This window comes from Diadema setosum, chromosome 11 (assembly GCF_964275005.1).
Source record: "Diadema setosum chromosome 11, eeDiaSeto1, whole genome shotgun sequence".
NCBI lineage: Eukaryota > Metazoa > Echinodermata > Echinoidea > Diadematoida > Diadematidae > Diadema > Diadema setosum.
Genome location: NC_092695.1, coordinates 37,368,301 through 37,393,892, shown reverse-complemented (window position 1 = coordinate 37,393,892; position 25,592 = coordinate 37,368,301). Strand labels below are relative to the sequence as shown.

The following is a 25,592-nucleotide window of genomic DNA, read 5'->3' as shown; positions in this document are numbered from 1 at the left end:
GCGCTAGTAGTTACTGCAAATAATAATGCCACCTCATGTTGGGATTGACAGCGAGCGTTGGTGCGACACGCGTGGAAATCACTTTACTGTCTGGCGCCCTCTATCGCCCTCTTTTTTTCCTGCCTGTATCTTCGAGGTAACAGAGGCTTCCAAACTCTCCCTAATATCGCACGAAATCTGTGTGATCTCATGATTAAATGCTATTCTGTGACATACCTTTCATTCAAATTACACTTTACTAATTGCTGAATAACAGCATGGTATTTTGAATTAGAGGAAATTTACAATTAAGTTATGAAATATCAGCACTACATGTAAACCTCCGTATTCATCCACGTACTCTTTCTACGAAGAATACTATCAGTAGGCAGTAGTCGAAGAGTTGTGCATGAAATACATACGTAGGCCTAGTTCTCTGACAACTATGAAGTGCAGAGCTGCTTTCTACACCAGATCAAATTGTTTATCATACTACGCATACGAATTTAACTCTATTGACAAAATTACTTTGTACTTGAATGAAATCTCTCAAAAAAAGCTACCACATTTACCCGTGGAAAGGCGGAGTGCTATCTTAGTCCCACGCGTACACATTGCAGGGGTACTAAGCCTTCATCACATGATGTAGCGCACACTCGCACTGCACTGAACAGTACACTGTCGGTAGTCAGTGGTAGTAGTGTTTGCTTGAATAGATTCAGAGCTCTAACTTGTTACACTCGCTCATTCGTCCGAGGTTCGTACAATCGTGTTCATAGATACTCTGTGACTGACAGTAGGGGAGCAGAGACAAAATCGCAGGTTCCTGCGTATTCGCAGAAACCTGCATATATGCAGGCGATTTTAGAGGTTTTTCGCTCTAAAAACCTGCGAATTCGCAGGTTGCGTTCCGATTACAGCCTCTTGCGGCCAGGCGTTTCATCAGAGGTTTCCGAAAATGGCACCATCCGAAGCAGCGCCTAACGTTGCCTTAGATGCGAAATTTATAGAAAATTCTGGTGTTGCGTTTTCTTTTAAATCGCCGATAAGTGAAAAATGTGTAATCGATCGAAAATGAAGTCATCGTAATACAAGCCCAGTCATGTGACCAGAGCACGTGACACACAAAACCTGCGAATTCGCAGGTCGACCTCATGGAGGGGAATGTTATTACCGCCAGTGATCAGACTGCAATGGGGGTATACATTTCAACTCCCCCAGGAAGGCTAATTGATTGACACCGTTTATCTTGTCTTCTGTGGTCTGGTCATGTAATCTATTTTTATTGGCTGTCTGAGGATTTAAATACGTGAAAGCTGTTTCTGCTTGTATAGATCTTGGTGATACAGACTATGCGACCTTCAGACCTTGGCGTTGATTGTGTAGTCTACTATGAATCTCACCCTGCAATGTTATGAGTCTGCCGTTTACATGTATTATACTGAGTAGGTCATGTAATCTACTAGTAGATGCGTCAAAGCGACCATCCGCATGCAGGTGTACTATACCATGGAGTAGCTCCATGACTGTACACAGATTCTCCATGTAGTTTTAGCAGACCATGGAGGTAAACAAACACTGACTCGCTATGCATCATGGAGCTCCATGCGTGCATGATGAACACCATGTAATTCCATACTCTGCAGCTCCATGTCTGTATATAGTATGCTGATACTTGATGTATAACAATGAGTTAAAAATCGATTCAAGAAACCGAGTCGATTATTGCTCATTAAATTGCTTGAAACTTTGATGATTTGCGCTCATATTAGCTGTAAAAGCTAATTTTTATTGTAACGTTTTCATTTTGCCCTGAGCTTGGAATTGTTTTATATTTATATTTTTGTATGTAGATGTATTATATCATTCCTATAAATTATGTGACTATGTTTGCGTGAAAGGGACATAGCTTATGTACTACTACTACGGTAGTAGTACTAGGCCTACTGTTTTGGATCACTTATGTTGTATATCATTTTCATTATGTATTGTTTCATGATATATCTACATTTAGATTTGTTTGTGAATATATTTAACATAAAAAAGTTGCCGAAAAATTGCATGTTACATCAACACCGAACTTGAACTCATGATTCCCAATCTAACTGCCCCCCCCCTGCATACGGCCATGCTCACAAATATGTTCTTATTATAGCAACACAAAAATGAACATACACTGCTACACGGCACAAACACGTATATTATCTATATTCCACACACCCACCCACCCATACACAAAACATCTGTACAAAAATGGAAATAAAGACGATGTAAAACGGCAAGATGAGAATAACAGTAGTAAGAACAATAAAAACAGAACATGAAGAAGGAAACGTGGAAGAGGAGGAAGATGACGGTGAAAAGACGGGAAGTTCGAATAATAATAGAACACCACTCTTAGAAAAAAAAAAACAACAAAAAACTCCCTGAACCGTTGGGGGGGGGGGGGGGGGCGGATGATTGTACATGCCATCCCCCACTCTGTCAGTTGGGGGATTCATCCCCCATCCCTCTCCTGTCTACGCGCCTGATATTACGATAACAATGTCTAGTCAGTCACACAAATTCAACACGTCATTATAATCTACAGAGAATGCAGGCACATTTAAACAATCGGTAACTAGAAACATATATGCAGCATATTTATTTATCAAATAATACAAAGTCACATTTCAGAGATACAAACAAGACATTGGGAATGGCCTCCATTTATGCATATCAACCCCTAAAGCCAATATAGGGCCTACGCTTATTTAAAAAATGGACCTCTTTGTCCTTTGACAAAATTCCTCCGAAAACCATGCATTTGATTTCTCAATTTATCAATATTAAGTGATAATTTATTATTCTTAAACCAATTTGATACATTTGGTAACTCTGCATTAAGTGTGGATACTAACGTTTCTATATTATCGTGGGAATAAAAAATATTCGTGTCATCGGCATATAATATAAATGATAATATAGACGACGAATTAACAATATCATTGATATATAACAAAAAGAGAAGGGGACCTAATATTGAGCCCTGGGGCACACCACATTTTATCGGTAAAAAATTTGACGACATGTCATTATGTACAACATATTGCTGTCTACATGATAAATAATCCCTAAACCACGAGAGTGCAACACCGCGAACACCATAAAACTGTAACTTTTTAAGTAAAATATCATGTTGTAACGTATCAAACGCCTTAGATAAATCCATAAAAACTCCTATAACATGTTTTCTATTTGCCATTGCGTTTGTAATTTGATCATACAACTGGACCAAAGCCAAATCTGTAGAATAATTCTTTCGGAAACCATATTGATGTAAATTCAAAACTGCTACTGTTACTGTGTCACATGCTGTCAAACATCATCGAACACACTTGCTGTATCCTCAGGAAATAGACCCCCTAGGTCCTGAATAATAATTAAAGAAATATATATGTATTCCTTATTTCAGTTAAATACACCTTAATCACAATCTCAGGACTTCCCTGATTCCGCCAATTAGAAAAACATCACATTTTCATGTATGAACAGAGAAAGCCTCCTTCAATGACTTTCTCTTTGATTTCCAAGAGAAACTATGACTCACTCAAAATATTTCCCAACACCCCGAAAGAGAGGAAGCAGTGTTCAAGACACGCGACACCAGATCCAATTTTGATGCCATGCAGAACAGTCATCTTGAACATCTCCTTCTATGTATTCATTTCCAGGTAAGAAATTACAATTTCTACCCCATTTCTCATTTATCTTTTGTTGTAACTATTAACCAATGATGTTATCATATATCTATGTTGAGGTGAATGAGTGCCGGTATTCGGCAAATGGAATACATGTATTGCCAATTTATTGATATTATTTGATTGAGTGTGTTTGATTCTACATACCAGCATCTCTGGAATGTTCATTATTACTAATGATGTACACTCCTTCTGTTAAATAATAATTGTTTTACTGTTGCTAGTGTTCATTATCAATATCATACTGATATATGATAGTGATAATTGTGGTGTTGATAGTTTGATAATTAGATATTATGTGAAATTAATTAATATAATATAAGTGGAATGAGATTCAATATGTGAGTGGGAACACAGCCTAGATTGCTATTTGTAACTAAATGTATTACAAGGCCGAGTTCACATTGTAGTTCACATCCTGGGAGAAGTGAGAGAAATGATGAGTAATGGCCTGTCGGCCATGAAGTGAGTTGTGGTCAAGCACTCCTGGCTGAGCAACAAGGGACCGCCTCAGAATGCTTTACTGTGTAGAGTGGAGAAGTGTCCAGTTAGCGCATTTACACGTTAGTTTCACTTTTCCCTGAAAGAAGGGACCTTCTCATATGATCTGGCAGCCGGTCCAGAGAATGGAATGTGTGTGGTTGCCGTGGCCTAGGATGTTATCAAGACTACGGAGAAGAAAATGAGAGAGAGAGAACCTTTAGTGTTTTAAAGGGACTGTACAGTACTGGTTGAGGTGGGGATTCATGTTTTGAACATTCCTAAGTGAGATAATGAAAAGCCTCTTATGAAATATGAAAGAGCATGTAATTTTAAGAAGGATTCAACGTTTATTTGATAAAAATTGGTTTTCAAATGGCTGAGATATCCAAAAAAGTGCTAATAATAAAAGGCGACATGCCACAACTTTATTAGGATCTCTTTGTTTCACCTTATTTTTGGATATCTCAGCCATTTTAAAACCGATTTTCATCGAATAAACTTATGATACCCCTTAGAACTGCATGCTCTTTGACATCTCATAGAGTGGTTTCTGAATATCTCGCAAAACGTTAAAAGCTACAAGTGTAAATCCTCACCTCGACCAGAACTGTACACACCCTTTAACATGTAGTGCAGGTTTAGGCATTATGAAGCTTGTATACGTCCAGTTCTCTCCTCTTACCCTCTCTCTCCTTTTCTCTTTCTCTTCTTTGTATCCCTCGCCCTCCTTTTCTCTTCCTCTTCTCCCACTCCATCGATATCTTCCTCTTTCGCACTCTCTCTTTTCCTCTCCCCCCTTTCTCTCCTTTTCTCTCTATATACATCTCCCTTGGCACTCTTCCCATAACGACCGCTGTGACTACGTACGTGTATTTGTTTAGGATAGTAGAAATTGTGTATCATATCACTCATCTAAAGTTTAGTATATTATTTGGAGTGCATAGATACAGCTTACATGTAGGCACGGATGATAAAATCAGGACATTATTATATGTTTTCCTCTGATCATGTAAAGGTCGATGTAAACTGTTTTGATGCATCAGTTATCAAAGTAAAGTGTTGTTTCATTATTATCATCATCATCAATGAGTTATATAAGATAAGCAGTGAATATGAAGGAGAGTTATGGTGTATGTTATCAGTTATATTGCAAAGGATCATTAGATTACCGATAAGTAATTTTGATAATTTATGATACAAGGTACAAAGCCAAATCGGAATATAGGCATACAGTTTGCCCCGATCACAACTTAGTGTCAATATTACAATGAGTTATTACATAACGAATTTAGCTTGAGTGACAACTAATTATGCCGTTCCCACGAGTTTGTATAATGACTATCAAGGTATTAGTGTTATAAATGCAATTAGACGTTAAAAGTTCAAGCTATGACGACATTCAGTTAGTTTAGGAATGTATGTGTTTGAAATCTTGAATTAGAACTACCCTGTTGCATATTAATGGATATTATATATTATGTCATTTCTTCAGTTGATTTTAATAAACCAGATCCAATTTTGATGCCATGCAGACCAGTCGTCTTGACCATCTCCTTCTATTCATTTCCAGATCTGGCAATTCAAGCCCACCCACGGCCGGGCGGGCGTAACACAATCCTAATGAGAAGTGCGAGCAGTGAAGTACTTTCATTGGCATAGAACGTGCAAAAATGGGAGTTTGAGCCTGTCACCTTCATCTGTGATGCAAGTTTGAAATTCGAGGGGGGGGGGGGGCATGGTCCCCCCCCCCCCCCCCCCCCCGCTAATCGCCGCCAATGGACATCAATATTTACATTAACATTTTTCACAATTTTATGGAGGGGGCCTATCATGCTATCTCCACCAAAATCTTGCACTCTGGACCCTCTTCCAACTTGGCTGCTCAAAGAGTGCCTTGATGAGCTGCTTCCGGTTCTTAAAAACATCATTAACACATCATTGTCATCGGGTATAGTTCCAATACCTTTCAAGACATCTCTTGTTTCCCCTCTGTTGAAGAAACCGAACCTAGATCGCGATGTCCTGAGCAATTACCGACCAATTGCCAATCTGCCATTTGTGAGTAAGCTTCTTGAAAGGATTGTGTCTACACAGTTAATGTCTTATGTTGACAGTAATCATCTGCTTCCTACAAACCAGTCAGCATACCGCAACCTCCACTCAACAGAAACTACCTTGTTGAAAGTGCTCAACGATCTCCTTCTTGCTGTCGACAAGGGCAATGAGGCTGCTCTTCTTCTTCTTGACTATTCGGCTGCGTTTGACACGCTCGACCACACGTTGCTACTACAACGACTTAGTAATGACTACTCCATCACAGGCACTGCCATCCAATGGATCAAGTCATATCTTCAAGATCGCACACAGAGGGTGATAATCAATGGGACCTGTTCACGTCCTAGTCCTATCAGCTGCGGAGTTCCGCAAGGATCCGTTGCCGGTCCCCTTCTTTTTCTCCTCTATACAGGTCCACTCACCAGAATCATCAATTGTCATCATGGAGTCAACTACGCTATGTATGCTGACGACACTCAAATTTACATAAATATGTCACCTGGCGATAGGATTGCTGCTGTTAATTCACTGAGAGAATGTCTCAACGACATCAAAGCCTGGTCCACTGCCAACAGACTCCGTCTGAACGAAGACAAGTCTGAACTCATCCATTTCTCATCACAGTTTTAGAGCACAGTTCCTCTACCAGATCTAACTACTCGGGATGGGATAATTAAGGTCTCTGACTGTGTTAGAGACCTTGGCTTTACTTTGGACAAACACTTAACTCTTAAACACCATATCACAAACATTTGTAAGTCTGCATCATGGGGTATTTTCAAAATAGGGAAGATCAGGCGTCTGCTTGATCAATCATCAGCTGAGCGGCTCGTCCATGCCTTCGTCTCCTCCTATCTGGACTACTGCAACTCCCTCCTTGCCGGCCTCCCTCTTTCTCACATATCCCCTCTCCAACGTATCCAAAATTCAGCCGCTAGATTAGTCTCCCTTAGTAGGAGACATGACCATATATCTCCTGTTCTCCGCTCACTACATTGGCTTCCAGTCCATTCCCGTATTACTTTCAAGATCCTACTTCTGACGTACAAAATCGCACGTAATCTTGCACCCATATATCTTCAGAACCTAGTCTCTCTCCGCTCCTCCTCTTCTGCCAAACCCCTCCGTTCATCTTCCTCTCTCCAATTACTTCATGGCCCACGTACAAAAACCCGTTATGGTGACCGAGCCTTCTCTTCCATTGCTCCCACTCTTTGGAATAAACTCCCTCTGTATATTCAGAATGCCTCATCTGTCGAATCATTTAAAATTCTTCTTAAAACTTACCTGTTTAATCAGTTGTAATTTTTTTTTTTCTCCTGGAGGCGCACACAGTTATCAATTATTGTATCATTGTATCACATGTATTTTTCTTTTCTTTTCTTTTCTTTCTTCTTCTTTTGTTACTGTTAACGCTGATTTTGTTAATGTTATTGTGTTTTCTAATCTGTTTGTATGAGTAGCAAAGTGCGCTTAGAAACGTCAGTATGAAGCGCCATATAAATGCAATTATTATTAAATTATTATTATACATTACCCAATCTATAGCTAATACTTGTCGGCCTGCAGAGACACACAAACTGCAATATGGAAAACTCTTGTAGTGGTAGTAAATCCACACACATACATGTAGCAGAAACAATACCAAATGCGAACTGGTATGTTTAAAAATGCTGACGTAACACTGGCACTACATCAAAACAGCAAATTTGGTAATATTTGCTTGATTTGGTAACAAACTGACATAAACTGACATAACTGATCTTTGTTGTGGTGACTTTTGCGCCCACTCAGTACACAAAATCATTTTGACAAATTCATACTGTAAATGTTTGAAAAACATGAATTTGTGAAATTTGACGTAACAATGACATCGTGTCAATGTCACGTCAAACGAAGCATGTTACATATGTGTCCGACAAGACACATGCGCATGTCAAAAAAAAAAAAAAAATGAAATTTCTTGCACACCCAAAGGTGCTTCGTACATGAAATAAGTGATACTTTCAGGGTTCTTGCCAGGAATTTCTTCACGCTTGTCGGCACTAATTCGCGCTGTTCTGGGGGTGGGCGGAAGCCTTCGCTAATGCTCAATACAACATAGATAAATCGCCGCTAAAATGCCACTAAATGCGACATTTTCACGGAGATGTAATGAACGTTGTGAGGGGCATATTCTCACAGAAACAATGCAGAAACTCCATACCTTTTGTTGGCGGCAGTTCCTAAATAATAAATGAAAGAGAAGTAGGTGCCGATGGTGAAGGTTCCGATTTCTTTTAGGCCTTTCCTGATTCACTGTCTCTGCATCGCAACAACGCGCGCCGTGTATATCCGTAGGCCCAAATTCTCAAAGCTGGAATAACTATTCCACGGAATAGTTATTCCGCGGGGAATAAGTTATTCCACCTTTGACAATAGATTCCGGGGATTAATCGCGTCATTTTACGTCACGAGGGCCTGATTTGCATAAGAGGCGTAATAAATCGGCGGAATAAGGGTGTAATAAAGTTATTCCACCTTTGAGAATTCGGGCCGTAGTGTTTTTGCTTTCTCGCTCGCCGTCTGCTCGACCACGTGGTAGGCCTATTGCATGCAGATGCGCGAGAAGCGATCGAGAACTTTCGGGACATCGTTGCCCTTTCCTTTCTGTGTATACTGCGGTAGTTTGGCCGTGACATCAAAGAGATACCATACAAAAATGTAATGATGGTCATTATTCCGAAGGTTTGTTTAATCATAAAATGAAACGATTCATTACTGAGTACTTCGAAGGTTTGTAATCGAAAACAACAACAACACCAAAGGTCGGTACTACAGATAAATGTTCAAAATAAACAAAACTGATTTCGTTCGGAGTTTAACAAATATTTTTTTTCTTAATTATTTTCCGATCAACGAACCTTCAGAAAGGAATCTATCATCTATCATCGTTACTGTTTCGGAATAACAAACCTTCAGAGTAAGAAAACTAACCGTTTTGGGGCCGTTGTTGTATTCCAAAATTATACTGGCAGAACGTTCGAAATAACAAAACTGATTTCGTTTGGATAAAAACGAATATTATTTTCTCCTTTATCATTTTTCGATTAACGATCATTCAGAATTAAGAATGTAGAGTATTATTTTACCATTATTCTTTCGGAGTAACAAACCCTCAGAGAACGAAAATTGTAACGTTTTGGGGCCGTCGTTTTATTCCGTAATATGGTTTATACTGGCAGAACGTTCGAAATAACAAAACTGATTTCGTTTGGAAATAAACGAAAATTTCTTCTTTATAGTTTTCCGATTAACGGTCGTTCAGAATTAAGAATCTAAAGTATTTTATCATCATTATTCTTTTGGAGGAACGAACCTTCAGAGTAAAAGAAAACTGTAACCGTTTTGGGGCCGTCGTTTTATTCCGAAATTTCACTGGCAGAACGTTCGAAATAACAAAACTGATTTCGTTATGAAATGAACGGACGTTTGTTCTTAATCATTTTTGGATGAACGAACCTTCAGAATAAAGAATCTAGCATCATTTTATCAGAGTAAGAAAACTGCAACTGTTTTTGGGCATGATTTTCTTAATCATTTTTGGATTAACGAACCTTCAGAATAAAGAATCTACAATGTATTATTTTATCATTGCTATTTCTGTCGGAGTAACAGACCCTTAGAGTACGAAAACACGCTGTTTTGTGCCGTCGTTTTATTCCGAAATTTCACTGGCAGAACGTTCGAAATAACAAAACCGATTTCGTTGTGAAATGAACGGACATTTTTTCTCAATCATTTTTGGATTATCGAACCTTCAGAATAAAGAATCTATAGTATTATTTTATCATTAATCTGTCGGAGTAACGAACCCTCAGAGTAAGAATACTGCAACTGTTTTTGGGCAGTCGTTTTATTCCGAAATTTCACTGGCAAAACGCTCGAAATGACGCACTGATTTCGTTTTGAAATTTACGGACATTTTTCTTTATTTAATTGTCAGTTAACAAACCTTCAGAATAAAGAATCTACAATGTATTATTTTATCATTGCTATTTCTGTCGGATTAATAGACCCTTAGAGTACGAAAACACGCTGTTTTGTGCCGTCATTTTATTCCGAAATTTCACTGACAGAACGTTCGAAATGACAACTGATTTCGTTTTGAAATTTAAGGACATATTTTTTTTTCTATATTATCTTTCGGTTAACGATCCTTCAGAATATAGAATCTAGTACTATTTCATTACTATTTTTTTTTTTCCTGTCGGAGTAACGAACCCTCAGAGTAAGAAAACTGTTACTGTTTCATTCCGAAATTTCACTGGCAGAACGTTCGAAACAACAAAACTGATTTTGTTTGGAAATTAACGGACATTGTTTCTTTATTATTGTCCGATTAACGAACCTTCAGAATAATAAGGAATGTATTACTATTTCGGAACAAACCCTCAGGGTAAACCCGTTTGGGGCATCGCTTTATTTAGAAACTTCAATGGCAGCGAACTGAACACAGGCTAACCAAACTGCTTTTGTGAATGTGAAAAACATTGTTAACTTTCACTAAATCAAGAACTTATCTGGAAAGAGAAAAATTCACGTGTTCACGAAAATCAAAACTGCGTCACAATATATGATATACATGTATATATATGCCTATGTAGGCCGTCATTGCTAAAGAGAAGAACATTTCGCTCTCTCCCGTAAAAGAAAAAAAAAAAGAAATGCTCGGCAGTTAAGCGCATGAAAAGTCAAAATAATATTTTTTTACATAACTTGAACAACCAAACATTCTTTATTTTAAATTTAAAAAAAAAAATTATATAAAGAATGTATGGTTCTTCACGTCAAAGCGTGGGCCTCTGCGTGCGGTATCCATTATTAATTTTATGCGGGAAAAGCGTAGCTCCTTGAAGCAAGAGCATGATAAAAAAAAAAGGAATAAACACAGACACACACTGATGCTGGTGCAGAGAAAAACAAAGACAGCTTGCTCAAAAGATGCTTCCTTTTTTCATTTTATTTTCTCCCCAGTCATTCCTATCGTTCTACTCCCATGAACCCCTGCCATGCACGGACGATGAACAAAACAAAATATTACCGACGCTGCAATTAAAAAAAAGAAAGAAACACGTGTTCGAAGCAAATTATCTACACTTTTCAAGTTGAACAAATTGATGTTCGTAATGAAGAATTTAAAAAAAAACACACACACGACCACAGGCAGTGGGGAAACTTGATATCATGGCTTGTAGAAATTTCCACGAGATTTCCACGAAAGCAAGGTGTCAGATAAAGGAATGCCGCGCGTACTGCCACCTTGCTTCAGTGGTCGTAAATATAGCGTGTAAATAGCATGTAAACCAACTGGGAACATTGATGAATAATTTATCCATTTATTTTCTGCCCATGAAGGCCCCCTAACCCACCTGTTCAAGCCAGAAGCACGTGGAGCATTGCGTGCGTTGAACTTGATAGACCATTGTGACAGAATTACTATAAATGTCGACCCGGAGAAGGAAAATGGAATATTCACGAATGACGTTTACAAATCCATGGAAAGTGAAAAGGCTCAAATGGAACGCATGGCTTTTTAAATAAATGATAATAATAAAAAAAATAACCCGCTGAAACTACCAAAAAAAAAAAAATAACAATTTGCATTTGCTTACTCCATCGCACGTTCTTTTTTTTTTTTTTTTGACGAAAGATGGAGTTAATTTTCTCTCTGTGGCAATGCTTTGAACGCATCTAATTTTGCGTCATTGCCGATGGCCAACTTCCTAAAGAATTGATACGAATCCTTTCAAATATACAAAACAAAGTCTAAAAATCTTGGATCCTGGCGTTGAATTCCGGTGGTATTATAAATCCTGCTCACTATCAAAATTTAATCATATTCTGTTCCTTGCGCCATTTTACCTACCAATTGCTGTTCCTGAAAATTTCATCCTAATCTGTTCCCAAATGTTCACATATTTTGCGAATAGAGAGACAGACAGGCAGATAAACGAACAAACAAACCAAAGCAGCAAAAAAAAAAAAAAAAAAATACAACCTTTGGCGGAGGGGGGCATGCATTTCTATTATCGTTTGTTTTTGCGTAACCCGACAACAAGCGTGACAACAAGCTAGCATGTGTCAGCCTTCCTCTAGCCTCCCTCGGCCTCCGACCCTCTTTCCATCCTCTCTCTCCCTCTCACAATACCGTCGTACACACAGGCGGCTGTCTGTGGCCGGCTGGGTGCATGCAACCAGGGAGGTGGACCTCCCTGGTGCATGTGTGTGTGGATCCCGAATCAGAGCGCAAGTGAGTGAGCAAGTGTGTATGTGGTGTGTATGGATTGTGCAGCTAGTTCATGTACCGTACGTCGCTATGTTGAGCCGCGTTGTTGTGATCGGTGCGTAACTTTTTGCGCTTGTAAACTGCTGCTCCTTTCAACATCCTCTTCTTCTTCTTCTGAAGAAGAAGAAGCAGGGATCAGCAGTTTACAAGCGTAACAAGCGTCAACATCTAGCTTCTTTTCTAGCCAGATTATAAAGAGTGAAAAAGGCGAGAAATTGGTCCGAACTTAGCTCGTGAAAGCAAGTTCACGTGCATGGTGTTACCCTTGTCGGCAAGTTCACGCGTGGTGTTACCCTTGTCGGCAAGTTGCCTATTTCTTCAAGCCGCACGCTTGTCGGCGCCGACAAGGGTGATATGTACTATGTACGCTGGTGAGATCCCTGACTTTTGATGATACAGTGTCATTTCACACCTTTGACTCCTCGATTGTGTGTCCCAACCTGACGAAATGTACACTCTAGTTCTCAACGATACAATCTAGGCATTATCTATATAGGCCTAAGCAGAAACAGCTTTCACAGACAGCCAATAAAAATAGATTACATGACCAGACCACAGAAGACAAGATAAACGGTGTCAATCAATTAGCCTTCCTGGGGGAGTTGAAATGTATACCCCCATTGCAGTCTGATCACTGGCGGTAATAACATTCCCCTCCATGAGGTCGACCTGCGAATTCGCAGGTTTTGTGTGTCACGTGCTCTGGTCACATGACTGGGCTTGTATTACGATGACTTCATTTTCGATCGATTACACATTTTTCACTTATCGGCGATTTAAAAGAAAACGCAACACCAGAATTTTCTATAAATTTCGCATCTAAGGCAACGTTAGGCGCTGCTTCGGATGGTGCCATTTTCGGAAACCTCTGATGAAACGCCTGGCCGCAAGAGGCTGTAATCGGAACGCAACCTGCGAATTCGCAGGTTTTTAGAGCGAAAAACCTCTAAAATCGCCTGCATATATGCAGGTTTCTGCGAATACGCAGGAACCTGCGATTTTGTCTCTGCTCCCCTACTGACTGAGTTTGGCACTTCCCAGCAGACCACTCGGATATCGAGAAAAGTTTCCAAATGTAGAATCTAGGCCTACTACAAAGTAGGGTGTCTAACGTCAATTACCGTATGGTCGCCACTTGTGTGTAATTCTTGTGCACGTCCGGGCTGGCGAACTAATATCGGCACTGAATTAGTTCGCCGCCCCTAGCCGGCCACATATTATTAGCGTGTGTGTTATACATACGCTTCAATGAAGGAGGCATTGTCGGTCACCGCGTTTGAAAATCTCCCTTAATCTGCCACCTGAAATCCATTCGAAATCAGAAACATCCTCGCATTAAAAATGGGTTTATCACCTGTTACATATGGTAAAATATATTTTTATTAAAATTATTTGTGTTTTTACGGAGGAAAAAGGTGAATTACGAATGTATTTTGAGAGTGATGAAAATCCGTCGCCCAACCTGATCTCCGATTGCGGCGCACGTTACATGCGATGTGAATGTCTGGCGACCTTACCGCAGTGGCGACCATACCGTAATTGACGTTAGTCGATGCTAGTTAGGGCCTAGATCTCTACATAGATCAATCTACACCTACATAGTTTCTTGATCTACTTAGGATCTACCATGCTTTGTACAACTAGATAATCTATTATTAAGTCCTAAATTAAATGTATCACTTTTTACTGACAATAAATAGAGACTTGACCCCTTGCCTGGCTTGTAAAGTTTAAAAAGTCAGAGAGCATTTCCAACTCACTGATTTGTTTTAAATGGTAAGCCCACTCAACCATTGTTAACTGATCGTTGTGGGATGTGGTTTGATCTACCGTATTCGCCGGCGCAAAGGCCGCAGCGCCGTATAAGCCGCACCCCCGATTTGTGCAACGCAAAAAAAAAAAAAAAAAAATACTGAAAAGAAACGTGAAAACCTGATGCTTGAAGACGAATGATGAAGACACTTTACGGTAAAAAAATACTTAAATTTTCACGGAAATAAACAAGTGGGTACCATACAAAATACGATGTTCTCGCACACATTAATATTGTCACACACGTAGATACATCGTTCAATCGAAAAACTCGAACATGAAGTCGAACAAACACTCGAACAAAAACTCACCTCCAAATTTTTGCCAGTGAGGTAATAACTTAACAAAAATGAACAAAACACGCTCAAAAGTACGATTGTACTCTGAAAATAATGTGTAATGATACAAAAGCAAAAGAAAGAAAATGAGGGAAAGGGACAGGAGGAAATCTAACGCTAGAGAACATACACCACAGGTGTGCGAGTTGCTAGTCGATCGAGTCACATTGTAATAGCATAGACAGGTGGTTGTCTGTACATGCAAGTCTATAGACAGATACATTGTAATATAGTAGACAGGTATTCATGTAATAGACAGGTGGTTGTCTGTACAGTCTATAGACAGGTATAGTAGACAGGTATTCCAGAGCTACCAAGTCTCACGCATTCTGCGTGAGACTCAAGCATTTAGGGTCTGTCTCACGAACTCACGCATGGCACCCATTTTTCTCACGCATCGGGCAAATTCTGCAACTTGGGCCTATAATAATGAGCATAGCTCCAAAGATTAAAATGATAGTTGCAATTGAAGGTATATTTTCCTTTTGTCTTTCAAAAAAGAAAATAGTCACTTAAGTATGCACCTGGTCGCATCATTAAGAGCTAAAAATTGAAAAAGCTCCCTACCGTGGGAGGCCACAGGGGGGAAAACCCCTCCCTCACCCTCGCTCGTGCGCACATTCGCTCGCCGAGATGCCGAGTCATGAAAATCTCACTCATAAAAATTTTTTGAACTTGGCATCCCTGGTATTCATGTAATAGACAGGTAATCATGTATAGACAGGTACTACGGTACATTGTCATAGACAGGTTCATTGTAATAGACAGGTAATCACGTAATAGACAGGTTCTGACAAACACTTTATTACTCATTATTAGTTAGCACAGCGCTACGCTTTGAGCTTAAGTTTTATTTTTGCCTCATCAAAATTTCATAGAAAAGACAAAGAGGACATACTGATGAGGAACAAACACAGAATGCAGCTTTGCTTGTAAGATTTATATACCGGTATTCATATCATCGGGGGATGGTTGCCTCCTTGGTTGCCTATTGTGTAGTCCCATACATGCATAAATGTGTTAGTTTTTACTCCCGATTTGCCGGGTTGCAGAGACCAATTTTGGTTTTGCCGCCAGATAGGCCGCACCCCGACTTTTCACTTTTATTTTTCTGAAAAATACTGCGGCCTATACGCCGGCGAATACGGTAGGCAATATTAGAACAATTGTTCACTGCCACTGCCACTCTAGAATTAGGGCAAATCTAGATGGGTCTATACAAAGAGTTACTTGTATCGCTTGTAGTGTAGACTCTGTAGTTGTACTTAAGGTGGAAACCGGGAGAAAAGGCCACTACACAAGCAGTAGTGTCTGTATGAAACTATGCATATGAAGAGTTTCATTGCAAAATGAGCAAAGTGCCATTTTCAAACATTTTAAAGTATGTTCATCTTCAGAGCAAAATAAAGCCTTTTCGGTGATACCTCACATGTAACATAAGGAATATTCTAGAAGTTATGATTGAAAGTATCCCATTTTCTGTGTTATTTAGCAGCTTCAATCACAAGTATCTCAACAAGAATGGAGTTAGCTCGTTTTGCAATAAAACTCTTCATATATTTACACTGATTAGACTGTATACCTTGTCAATCCATTATTTTTGTTTCCAATCCTATTTTATTCCAGTTTTGATCAACATCATGTCTGATCATGAAGTGATGATGATTTACATAATGTTCAATTCCTCAAAAATCAGAAATGTAGCATGTGAACAAAATTTTTCAGTACTTTTATGAAATGTACCTTAAATATGACATAATTGGCAGTTTCTTAATTAGTACACTCTGACTGATGTACATGTAAATAATTTCAAATTCAATTTTAATTTTAAACATGATTTAAGCAGTTAATTTTGTAGTACATGACATGTATTGTTTCATGAAGCTAATGGAACTTTCAATATATTATGGTCTTATTTTGACCTAAACAGCTGGCATGAATGGCCACTCAATTGTCATGACTATTGTATTAGTACGAACTTTTTTTTTCTTTGACAAAATTGTAATATTTCAATGCTTAAATCTTACAGATGCCGAAGAAAGGATCTGACAAGAAGAAGGGGCGATCTGCCCTTAATGAGGTGGTCACTCGTGACTACACAGTTCACCTTCACAAGAGAATCCATGGCATGTAAGTGTGAAATCCATTATTAAATGAAAATATTGTCCTCTTGTTTGTTTTGTCTTACATGTAAGACAAATTTAAGGTATTTTGTGACCACATAATATGGCATGATAAAGTGCACAGCTGACATGTTGAATCAAGTTGATAATGTGAGCTGTTGGAAGGACAGAAGATATAATAGTGGTGTTTTGAAGTGTTCATTCTCCAAATCTTTTTTTCTTTGTTTTGTTTTGTTTGTTTATTTGTTGGTTGTTGTTTTTTGAGGGGGGGGGGATCTTGTTCAAAAGCATTTTGATATGTAGATACATGTATTGTATTTTGCTTATTGAATACCATGTGGGCAATTGCCCGACTAAAGTGTAGAATGTATTCAATTGGATTATGGTCAGATTAATGTTCGTTTTGTTTTCAGAACGTTCAAGAGGAGGGCTCCACGCGCCATCAAGGAGATCCGCAAGTTTGCCACCAAGATGATGGGAACAGAGGATGTCAGGATTGACACCAGGTTGAACAAGCACATCTGGTCTCAAGGAGTGAGGTAAGTCTGTTTTCCCTCCTTATGATAAAAGCTTGTGTGTGTCCTTTTGCCTTATAGTGCAGTGTTGTTTTTTTCAGAAAAGAAGGGAAAAAAAACATACTTAAAAAAACAAAACAAAACATAGTTTGGGTACATTAATTCAACTTGTGTGTTGATAGGGCATTCCAGACTGTGTGTGTGTACTGATTATGGATTTGAATACATGATGTCATATAGCGAGGGTATTAATGACATACCAGGATATACAAAAAGCTAGCTGTTAGGTGGTGTTTTGTCTTTAAAATTTAACAAACCATAGGATTTTTTTTTTTACCAGTCTTGTAGAAATATATTTTACGACATTTAATTTCCAAGCTATTGTAATGTATCTCCTTCAAACTGATGATCCAAGATGTGAGATATAACTTGTATCGATTGTATATTGATTGTCAGTAAATCATTGTCTCTCACTCAGGCCAGAGGTCAAATATAATAATGATGTGTTTACCTTTTCTCCATCTTCCCTGGAACTCTGTAGGAGTGTCCCCTACAGGGTCAGGGTTAGGCTTGCCAGGAAGAGGAACGAAGATGAGGACTCGCCACACAAGCTCTACACCCTTGTCACACATGTACCCGTCGCCACATTCAAAGGTAACTGCATCCTCCAGAGGTCACATGCACAGACAGTTTGCAAATGCCCTTTGAAGTTCTGAATGGTTATATTGATTTGTGAAGACATGATGTGTCCTAACAGGCATTTAGTGATAATTTGAGATTTTGAGGAAACAAATGAAAGGAAAGTTTGTGTGGAATGTCATACTGTACGAGCTGAAATTTTCGCGGTGGTTTTATTTTCGCGAATTTCGCGAATCGCCTTTGAACCGCAAAAATAACACACGAAAATAACAACATGCGAATAAGTAAGTTCAGTTAGACCCTCGCAACTTTGAAATTAACAACACGCGAAAATGTCCTCTGAGTAGCAATCCGCGAAAATATCTGTATGCGAAAATTTCAGCTTGTACAGTATCCTAATATTTCAAGAGTAGAATGAAAGTGAAGTTATGATATTCAGAATACTGCATATTGTTTGATGAGTGCTATTAAAGGAAATGCTTTGAATCCCCCCCCCCCCCCATGTATGTTCTGTAACTTTGACAGTAGAAGTTGGGTTTATATATTATACCTCAAACTCATTTTGTGGGAAGCTGCCCAAAATTTACAAGTGATTAAAACTTCAGTCCTTTATCTCGGCCGTCAGATGGTAAAACGGTCTATCTCGAAAATTGCTGTTCTGAGAAAAATGACTTTAAAGTTTAGAGGTTTGAGCTTTTTTACGAGATGGGTATAATGCATTTTTAGCAATGGGACAAGAAGAAGCATATCAAACACTGATAACTGAAGAATTTTGTGCTTATTTGGGGTTTTAATTATAAAATAAATGAGATTTTTGTGCAGATAGACTGTTTAACCACAGCACATGTATACACTCCGCTACACATCATAAGATGGTAAAATGGTCTATCTTCTATCTAAATAGACCACAAACACTATTGCCATACTATGGTAAAATGGTCTATCTTTTAGTTAGACCATTTTACCGTTTTATCTTGTGGTTTTAAAGTGGTCTTTCTTCCCAGATGAAAGTTTTGCAAAAATACTGAAGTTTAGCGTACGGCCGGATGTCAAGCGCGTTTTTGCCGAAAAATGCCTTTTTTAGCCAAAAATTTGAAAGAATATCAAAAAATCAAGATTTTTACTTTTTTATCGAAAAAATTAATAGTTTATAAGTACCTTTTAAACTAGAAATGTGTTATCTTCCATTTCAAGTGTAGAACCTAACTAATATACATTTGAAAGTAGAATATTACACGCACATATATGGCGCAATGAAACATAAAACCGTTATTTCTAATTTGCAGAATCTACCAATATTTCAAAGTTGTTTTTTTTAAACTACCGAAATCAGTCTATTCAAACGTTTTTATTTGTTCGAAATATAATTTATGTTCTGATATCTTATGCAGCAAAGAAATTATAAGATAAGGCGAAAGATAACTCGTTTTATGTTATCCTAAATGGGACAATGTATTTTTTACTGGACGCGCATTTTGAATGGAAAATCGAATGCATAGCGTAGGCCCATATATATTGTACATGGTATAGTGCGTGTAGGTATACTTATCTTACATAATCGGCAAAGTCAATGGACAGGTTGGATAGCTGAATGCAAAAACCCTTTGTGAGACCTTGATATGACTGAAATGTGCTTATTTGCCAGAAAAAAAAATACAAAGAGGGCTGGTCAGTAATGTTGTTACCATGGCAACTGATCAGTTAGGTCACTCCCAGAAACTTTCAAATATTCATGATTTTAAAACGTAGAAGTGTTGAAACATGTTTTTGTATGTGTGTGTGAGAAATGTATTAATCTATCTAATCTGTTTAACAATGAAACCTGCTTATACCAGTTATATATAGATTGCTTACTATGTTTGGAAATGGTTGTCATGGAAACCGTGATAACAAATCACGTTTTACTTGGCAAGATTACGGTACCAAATCTCCCATCCTGCATACTCAACCTCCCCCTCCCCCCCCCCCCCCTCCCCCGAAGCTTGGGAATTCATGGTTATCAATACAATGCTATAATAGTTTGCATTCTCGGGCCCTGAAAGGGATAGGCACGAAAGCACTTTTACATTTGTAATGTTCTAAGGCGAGGTGTTTGCATTTCATTTTGATCTATCCTCCCGCAGAAGACTTACTAAATGTTTCTTTTATGATGATTGATTGTTTACATGAGCGTTGTTTGGAACGCACAATTATTCGGCGACATAAGAATATCATATATGTATCCTAGATATTTGTGTGAAATAATAAGGCAAATATCACCCTCAAAAAAAAAAAAAGAAAACAAGTAAAAAGGAAGTAGAAATGAAATGCGAACAATGCAATAACAGCCTCATTTCCCCTTCCCATCATTAAGTCGGTTAAATCATCGAGTCTATAATATTTATCCTTGGCCAAGTTCTATGACCTTGGAGCAGACATGTAACAAATGGTTTGTTTGCAATTCGATTGTTTGTTTGTTTTTTGCGTGTGTGTTCTATATTGTCACATCTTTGTGATTAAAAAAAAAAAATCATTTCAGTTATCATAAACACTCTAAATTCCCAGTCAACCAACAAAACGTATTACACAATGTGCACACGCTCGCAACCATCGTCTCAAACTGCGTTTACGGACTATATCAACACACAATGAAATACAGTAAACACTAAACGAAGCAATTTCTCTCTTTTTTTTTAATAATGATTTGCCATCAGCGCACATTTATTAGAAAAGCAGCATTTGACATCAATGTTGTTGGTTATCAAAATGCTTTTTATCTATTTCGTTTTGGAAGGTAAAGAACCTCAGTCTCGATTTGTGGACATCTAAAAACAAAAACAAAAATTCCATCTGAAAGCAATCTTCTTAAATGAAAGAATGAGTCCTCAGTGATTTTTTTTTTATCATGAACAAATGTCTGTGACATACATTCAAAGACTTTGAAAATCAACAATACAAATTGCACTGACTACATTAACTGCATTGATAAACTCTATTTGTTTAATGTGACGTATGCTATGTGTCCACCATCACAAACGTTACACCAGTTAGAAAAACAAAATTTTCTCTTTAGGCGATATTTCAATATCTCTATCTTTTTCACAGTTTCTGGTTACATATCCTAGCTAATTATGACTGTACGCTGTTGCATTGAACTTTCGTCACTGTATAACTAAATTAGAATGGTGACTGCCAAAATTTTAAAATTCTACCTTTAGTCTGATATTATTTTTGTGTTCTGCAGACCAGTGCCATAAGATATCTGTACTGAGCATTCGTCTCTCAGTGAAGAAAAAAAAAAAAAATCACCTCTCCAAAACATGTGGGTAATGCTTCCCTCTAATACTTTCCCTTATCCCAAGTACCAGAATACATTGCTGGGGCCCTGAATAGCTAACATAAATCATATCATAGTATTACTAACATCATGACAATTATGGCACATGTGAAAAAAAAAAAAAAAAACAACTGGAAAAACATACATCTTGACCAGATCATATTCTTTTCACTACTTCTTGTACTTGGTGTTTGGGCTGGAACCTTTTACTGATGTCTTTTATATCTTAAACTAGAAAAAAAAAAAAACATGCTCTGTGCTATTTCCTTTCAGATTCAGCAACTGTTCCTTTGTGAAATTTTCTCTTTTTAAGCACTTTAATGTGCAGGGTTTTTTTTTTTCTGACCAACATGTCATATATTTTCCTCCATCTGATGAAGAAAGACAAAGTTCACTTCCCTTTTGTTGACCCCCCCCCCTCCCCCCCCCCCCCAAAAAAAAAGAAGACGTTCCAATCTGGCAGACCTCTACTCTAGAGACTAGTATTAATTAGTGCTAACGTTCAGAGCTGATGTTAGGATATTCTATTCAGATCAAGATCTAGAAATGTTAGATTTAACGTGAACTCTTACTTTTATGGAGCAAAGTTAGCCTAACGTTAGATGTATAATAATATGTATCATTTATGCATAGATTTTAGAACCTCAAGAGGGTCTAGATATCTAAACCTAGGTCTATCTAACGGTAGGCTGGGTCTTACAATAAAACTGCCATTATATACTAGCGTAAGGTTACTAGAAACCTCTGACGTTAGGTAGAATCAGTGGCCCAGATTTTGACTAGACGCCAGATATTTCTACTTAAGACTCGTTAGATTTTATGATAATTATACAGCAGGTCTAACTAGGGTTAGTACTGTATTTGATTAGACTCTAAACGTTAGTAATAGTAGATCTAGCGTTAGAGCACTACGCTATACGGTACCTTCTGTATAGACTATGCACAGTCTCTTGCCCTGGACCTGGCTCTAACGTTAGCCCTACAAATACAGTGTACATCTAACGTTAATAGTAGGCCTAATAGGGTGGGCCTGTACTGTCTAAGGTATACAACTGCTAATGTGCTAACGTTAGGTGTTAAGTTCATTGTGATTAAGGCCTAACGGTTAGCTCGATTGAATAATTGTTTTGGCATAACACTTAACACCAACAGGCGTAGAGCCCTAATTCACCTAACAGTTAACACATTCTAACCCCTAACGATAGCTAATGTCCAGAGTTAAAGAGAGTGTAATCGTTAGAACCCATAGACCTAACGTTAGACGAGGATTCAGTCTAACTGCATGTGATGAGGCCATAGATTAGAAACCTTAGATCGAACACGACACCTAAATCTAGACGTAAACCTCAAGCAAGGCCTCTTTTCGCACCGTGTCAAGACGTACCTTACGGAATAATCGGTGTTCCACACCGCCGGCACGGTCGGGTGGCGGCCCGGGGGTTGGTAGGCATGCCCGCTGGATCGGTGCGAAATGCAGTCATAAGGCATCGGCCTAATACGTTAGATTCTACTTGCGCTTGAACCTTGATATTTTATACCAAATCTCAAATCAAAGTTATATATCTAACTGTTAGATCAAAACAAATGTAAAAGTTCCCTTATGCAGTGCAGTAGAGAACTATGTATTTATTTACTAATTTACTTACATTCGAAGGAAATAGTCCCCTTTTCAGTCACCACGTCTCCAACTCAACGACTGTTCCAACATTTTAGTCCCGCGAGAGATTTTTACCTGTAGATCAGACGTACGCACACGTATACAACTTACAAGCAGCGCGCGGCCGTGAGGTGGTAAATTGGTCTAACTCGAAGATAGACCATTTTACCATCTGACAGCGATGATCAAAAAATCTCACTTAAGAAGGTTAAAAGGTTTATGTAAAAGATAGCTCGTTTTACCTCCGAACGATATTACCGACAATGGGCTAACTCAAAGATAGACCGTTTTACCATCAAATCTGAAGGAAAAATACAAAAAAGTACCAAGATAGCGGAAATTATCTCTAAAACAAGACATGATGGGATTTTCTCGATAGCACCATTGGAAAGAGCACCCTCACATATCCCGGAAAGTGAACTTACCTCAAAAAGTCAAATTTTCGAGTTAGACCGTTTTACCATCTGACGGCCGATCTACTATACACATGATTTAGCAAAGTGAAAGCAGAATCCCTAAGCAGAAACTATTATTGTGTATGTGCTGCACACTCTTAAGAATTCTTTGCATTAATATGTGGATCTGAACTGGCACTTTTTATTTTGTGCATTTGAAAGAAGATCCCAAAGAATCATGTTTGTTTGACTTTCTGATACAACTGAACATGTTCGTTTAGCCTGCTGCTGTTATTTCTTCATTGTTACATGAAATTATGTTTAAAAACTTTGTAAGTCCCATCAAGTACTCCCTAAAGTAGTTCTTCCTCATAGTGCTATCACCTCAACCTTCATAGTGTACCACACTTGATCAGGTTGTCAATGGTAGATGTGCATAGTTCTTGTTCTTGTACTCCCAGTAGAAGCATTGTTATCCCTCTGTATAGAATATGTATTTCTCATGATGCAGTTAGTCATCTCTTTCGGAGGTGTTTATGCGTTCTGTCTGACACGTTTTCCTTTTTTGCTGTCTTCATTATGTGCAGGTCTGCAGACCGTGAATGTCGACAGTGAAGACTAGACTGGACAGTCCTGTGTCACTCAACAAACCCCAACCTCTTTCAGCAAAACACAAAATGTAGCAATTGACCATTTTGACCTCTCTGTCAGAACACTCCTTGTCAACTGGTTATCAATAAATCAGTCTTTGACGCAGCACTCCTGGTAATATGGTATCTTGACAGTGATGCTGTGTTTTTGTTGTCGTTGTCTGTATATGCCTCTTGGAGATGTGAGAAGCTGCCTCAAAGAGAAAGCCCTGATGGATTTTGACTGGAGGAATGAGAGCAGTAGCGTGAAAGCAACATATCATCAGCTGAGAACCAGAAGGGTGCTATCATATTCTAAGATTTGAGCTTGAATAAAAACCAAACTATCAGTTGTCACGAAATAAAAACTTTACTTTTGCAATCAAGTGATTAAAAATTCGTGAGCATTGTTCTAAAAATTGGGTAAAACATTGCCCTTGTGGTTCTGATTTTTATCATTTTACTGAGAATGAAAATAATTAAAGATTGACACCATAATGTAGAGGAGATGAAGCTCTACAATGTGATACCAATAACTCGTCACCACCAGCCCCCCCCCCCCCCCCCCCCATATTGCGATAACGTCCTTCTGGTTCTCAGCCATTGATATTTGAAAAGTTTAGTACAGTGGACAGGAACAGTCAACTCGGCATAATGTGCATAGAAGTAGCCCAAGAAATATTTTCCCCAGAGTTGTTATGATTTTGCAGACCAACATGTGATAAGTTTGTTGATGACATCTTGTAAGTGTAGACTCTAGTCCACAAAGATTCAACTGTATGCAGAGTTGGCTGCTGTTGTCCTTTGCATGTTAGTAGATTATGCAACATGCCATTTGATGGGCCCTGTTGAAACACTCATCAATCATGCAACTGTGAGGCTGCTTGAGAAGTGACTTGTGGGAAGTGCAGTGAATGATACCAGTGCTCAATTTCTTGTGAGAAACTTGTCCAAGCTATTGATAAGGTTTTTCACAACCTAAAAACACAGTCTACAGTGCACTCCCGTAATAACAAACACGGTTATAGCGAAATTTCGGTTACAACGAAGAAAAAATTTAGGCTGTAACATTATCCGCTCTATGTATTTTTACTGTTGATTTGCTCGGTTATAACGAAATTTCGATATAACGAAAGAAAACTGCTGGTCCTGAGGACTTCGTTATAACGGGAGTCCACTGTACATGTACATGTACTAGAAAATTTTGGAGGCTACGTGAACAAAACCTTATTACATACAATGAATTTCATGTCTTTGTTAAAGGGATAATTATTGAAAAGCTGCATATGGTGCTTGATGATTTGCTAATGACCAGGCATTATCTTGGTAATCTGCTTTCATAATGACGTTCTCAGCAGCAGTAATTGCTTTCACTTCAAAATATGTTGAGAGGTCAGTACTTGCAGATGGTGTATGGACCTAGCAGAGTGAAGGGTTGACATTTCTCTCAATCACTCTCCATCTAAGTCTGTTTGTTTCTGTGTTTTGGAGTGTTGATATGAGAGTGAAAGGTGTTCCATGTAGGATGTGCTTCTTATGTGAACTAGTATGTCTAACAACCGCCGCCCCCCCCCCCCCAACAC

The 25,592-nt window shown here is 38.5% G+C and overlaps 1 protein-coding gene across 6 annotated transcripts; it reads left to right on the top strand.

Moving 5' to 3' along the window:
- The first annotated feature begins 101 nt into the window (after positions 1-101).
- On the top strand, positions 102-24,149 carry LOC140234584 (large ribosomal subunit protein eL31-like). Of its 6 annotated transcripts, none has more exons than XM_072314609.1 (5): positions 102-136; positions 16,765-16,865; positions 17,272-17,397; positions 17,915-18,027; positions 23,968-24,149. In XM_072314609.1, the coding sequence occupies exons 2-5, from the start codon at positions 16,765-16,767 to the stop codon at positions 24,000-24,002; spliced, it is 375 nt and encodes a 124-aa protein (XP_072170710.1). In that variant the 5' UTR covers positions 102-136; the 3' UTR covers positions 24,003-24,149. The 6 variants fall into 6 exon arrangements, with proteins under 6 accessions (XP_072170710.1, XP_072170707.1, XP_072170706.1 ...); XM_072314606.1 differs by lacking the exon at positions 102-136 and adding an exon at positions 3,630-3,692; XM_072314605.1 differs by lacking the exon at positions 102-136 and adding an exon at positions 12,361-12,549.
- The last annotated feature ends 1,443 nt before the right edge of the window (positions 24,150-25,592 follow it).

Coding starts and splice junctions, on each gene's coding strand:
- LOC140234584 (XM_072314605.1), top strand. CDS start 12,376: ATGTGTCAGCCTTCCTCTAGCCTCCCTCGGCCTCCGACCCTCTTTCCA. Junction 12,550..16,764: donor GATCCCGAATCAGAGCGCAA/GTGAGTGAGCAA, acceptor TAAATCTTACAG/ATGCCGAAGAAAGGATCTGA. Junction 17,398..17,914: donor ATCTGGTCTCAAGGAGTGAG/GTAAGTCTGTTT, acceptor GGAACTCTGTAG/GAGTGTCCCCTACAGGGTCA.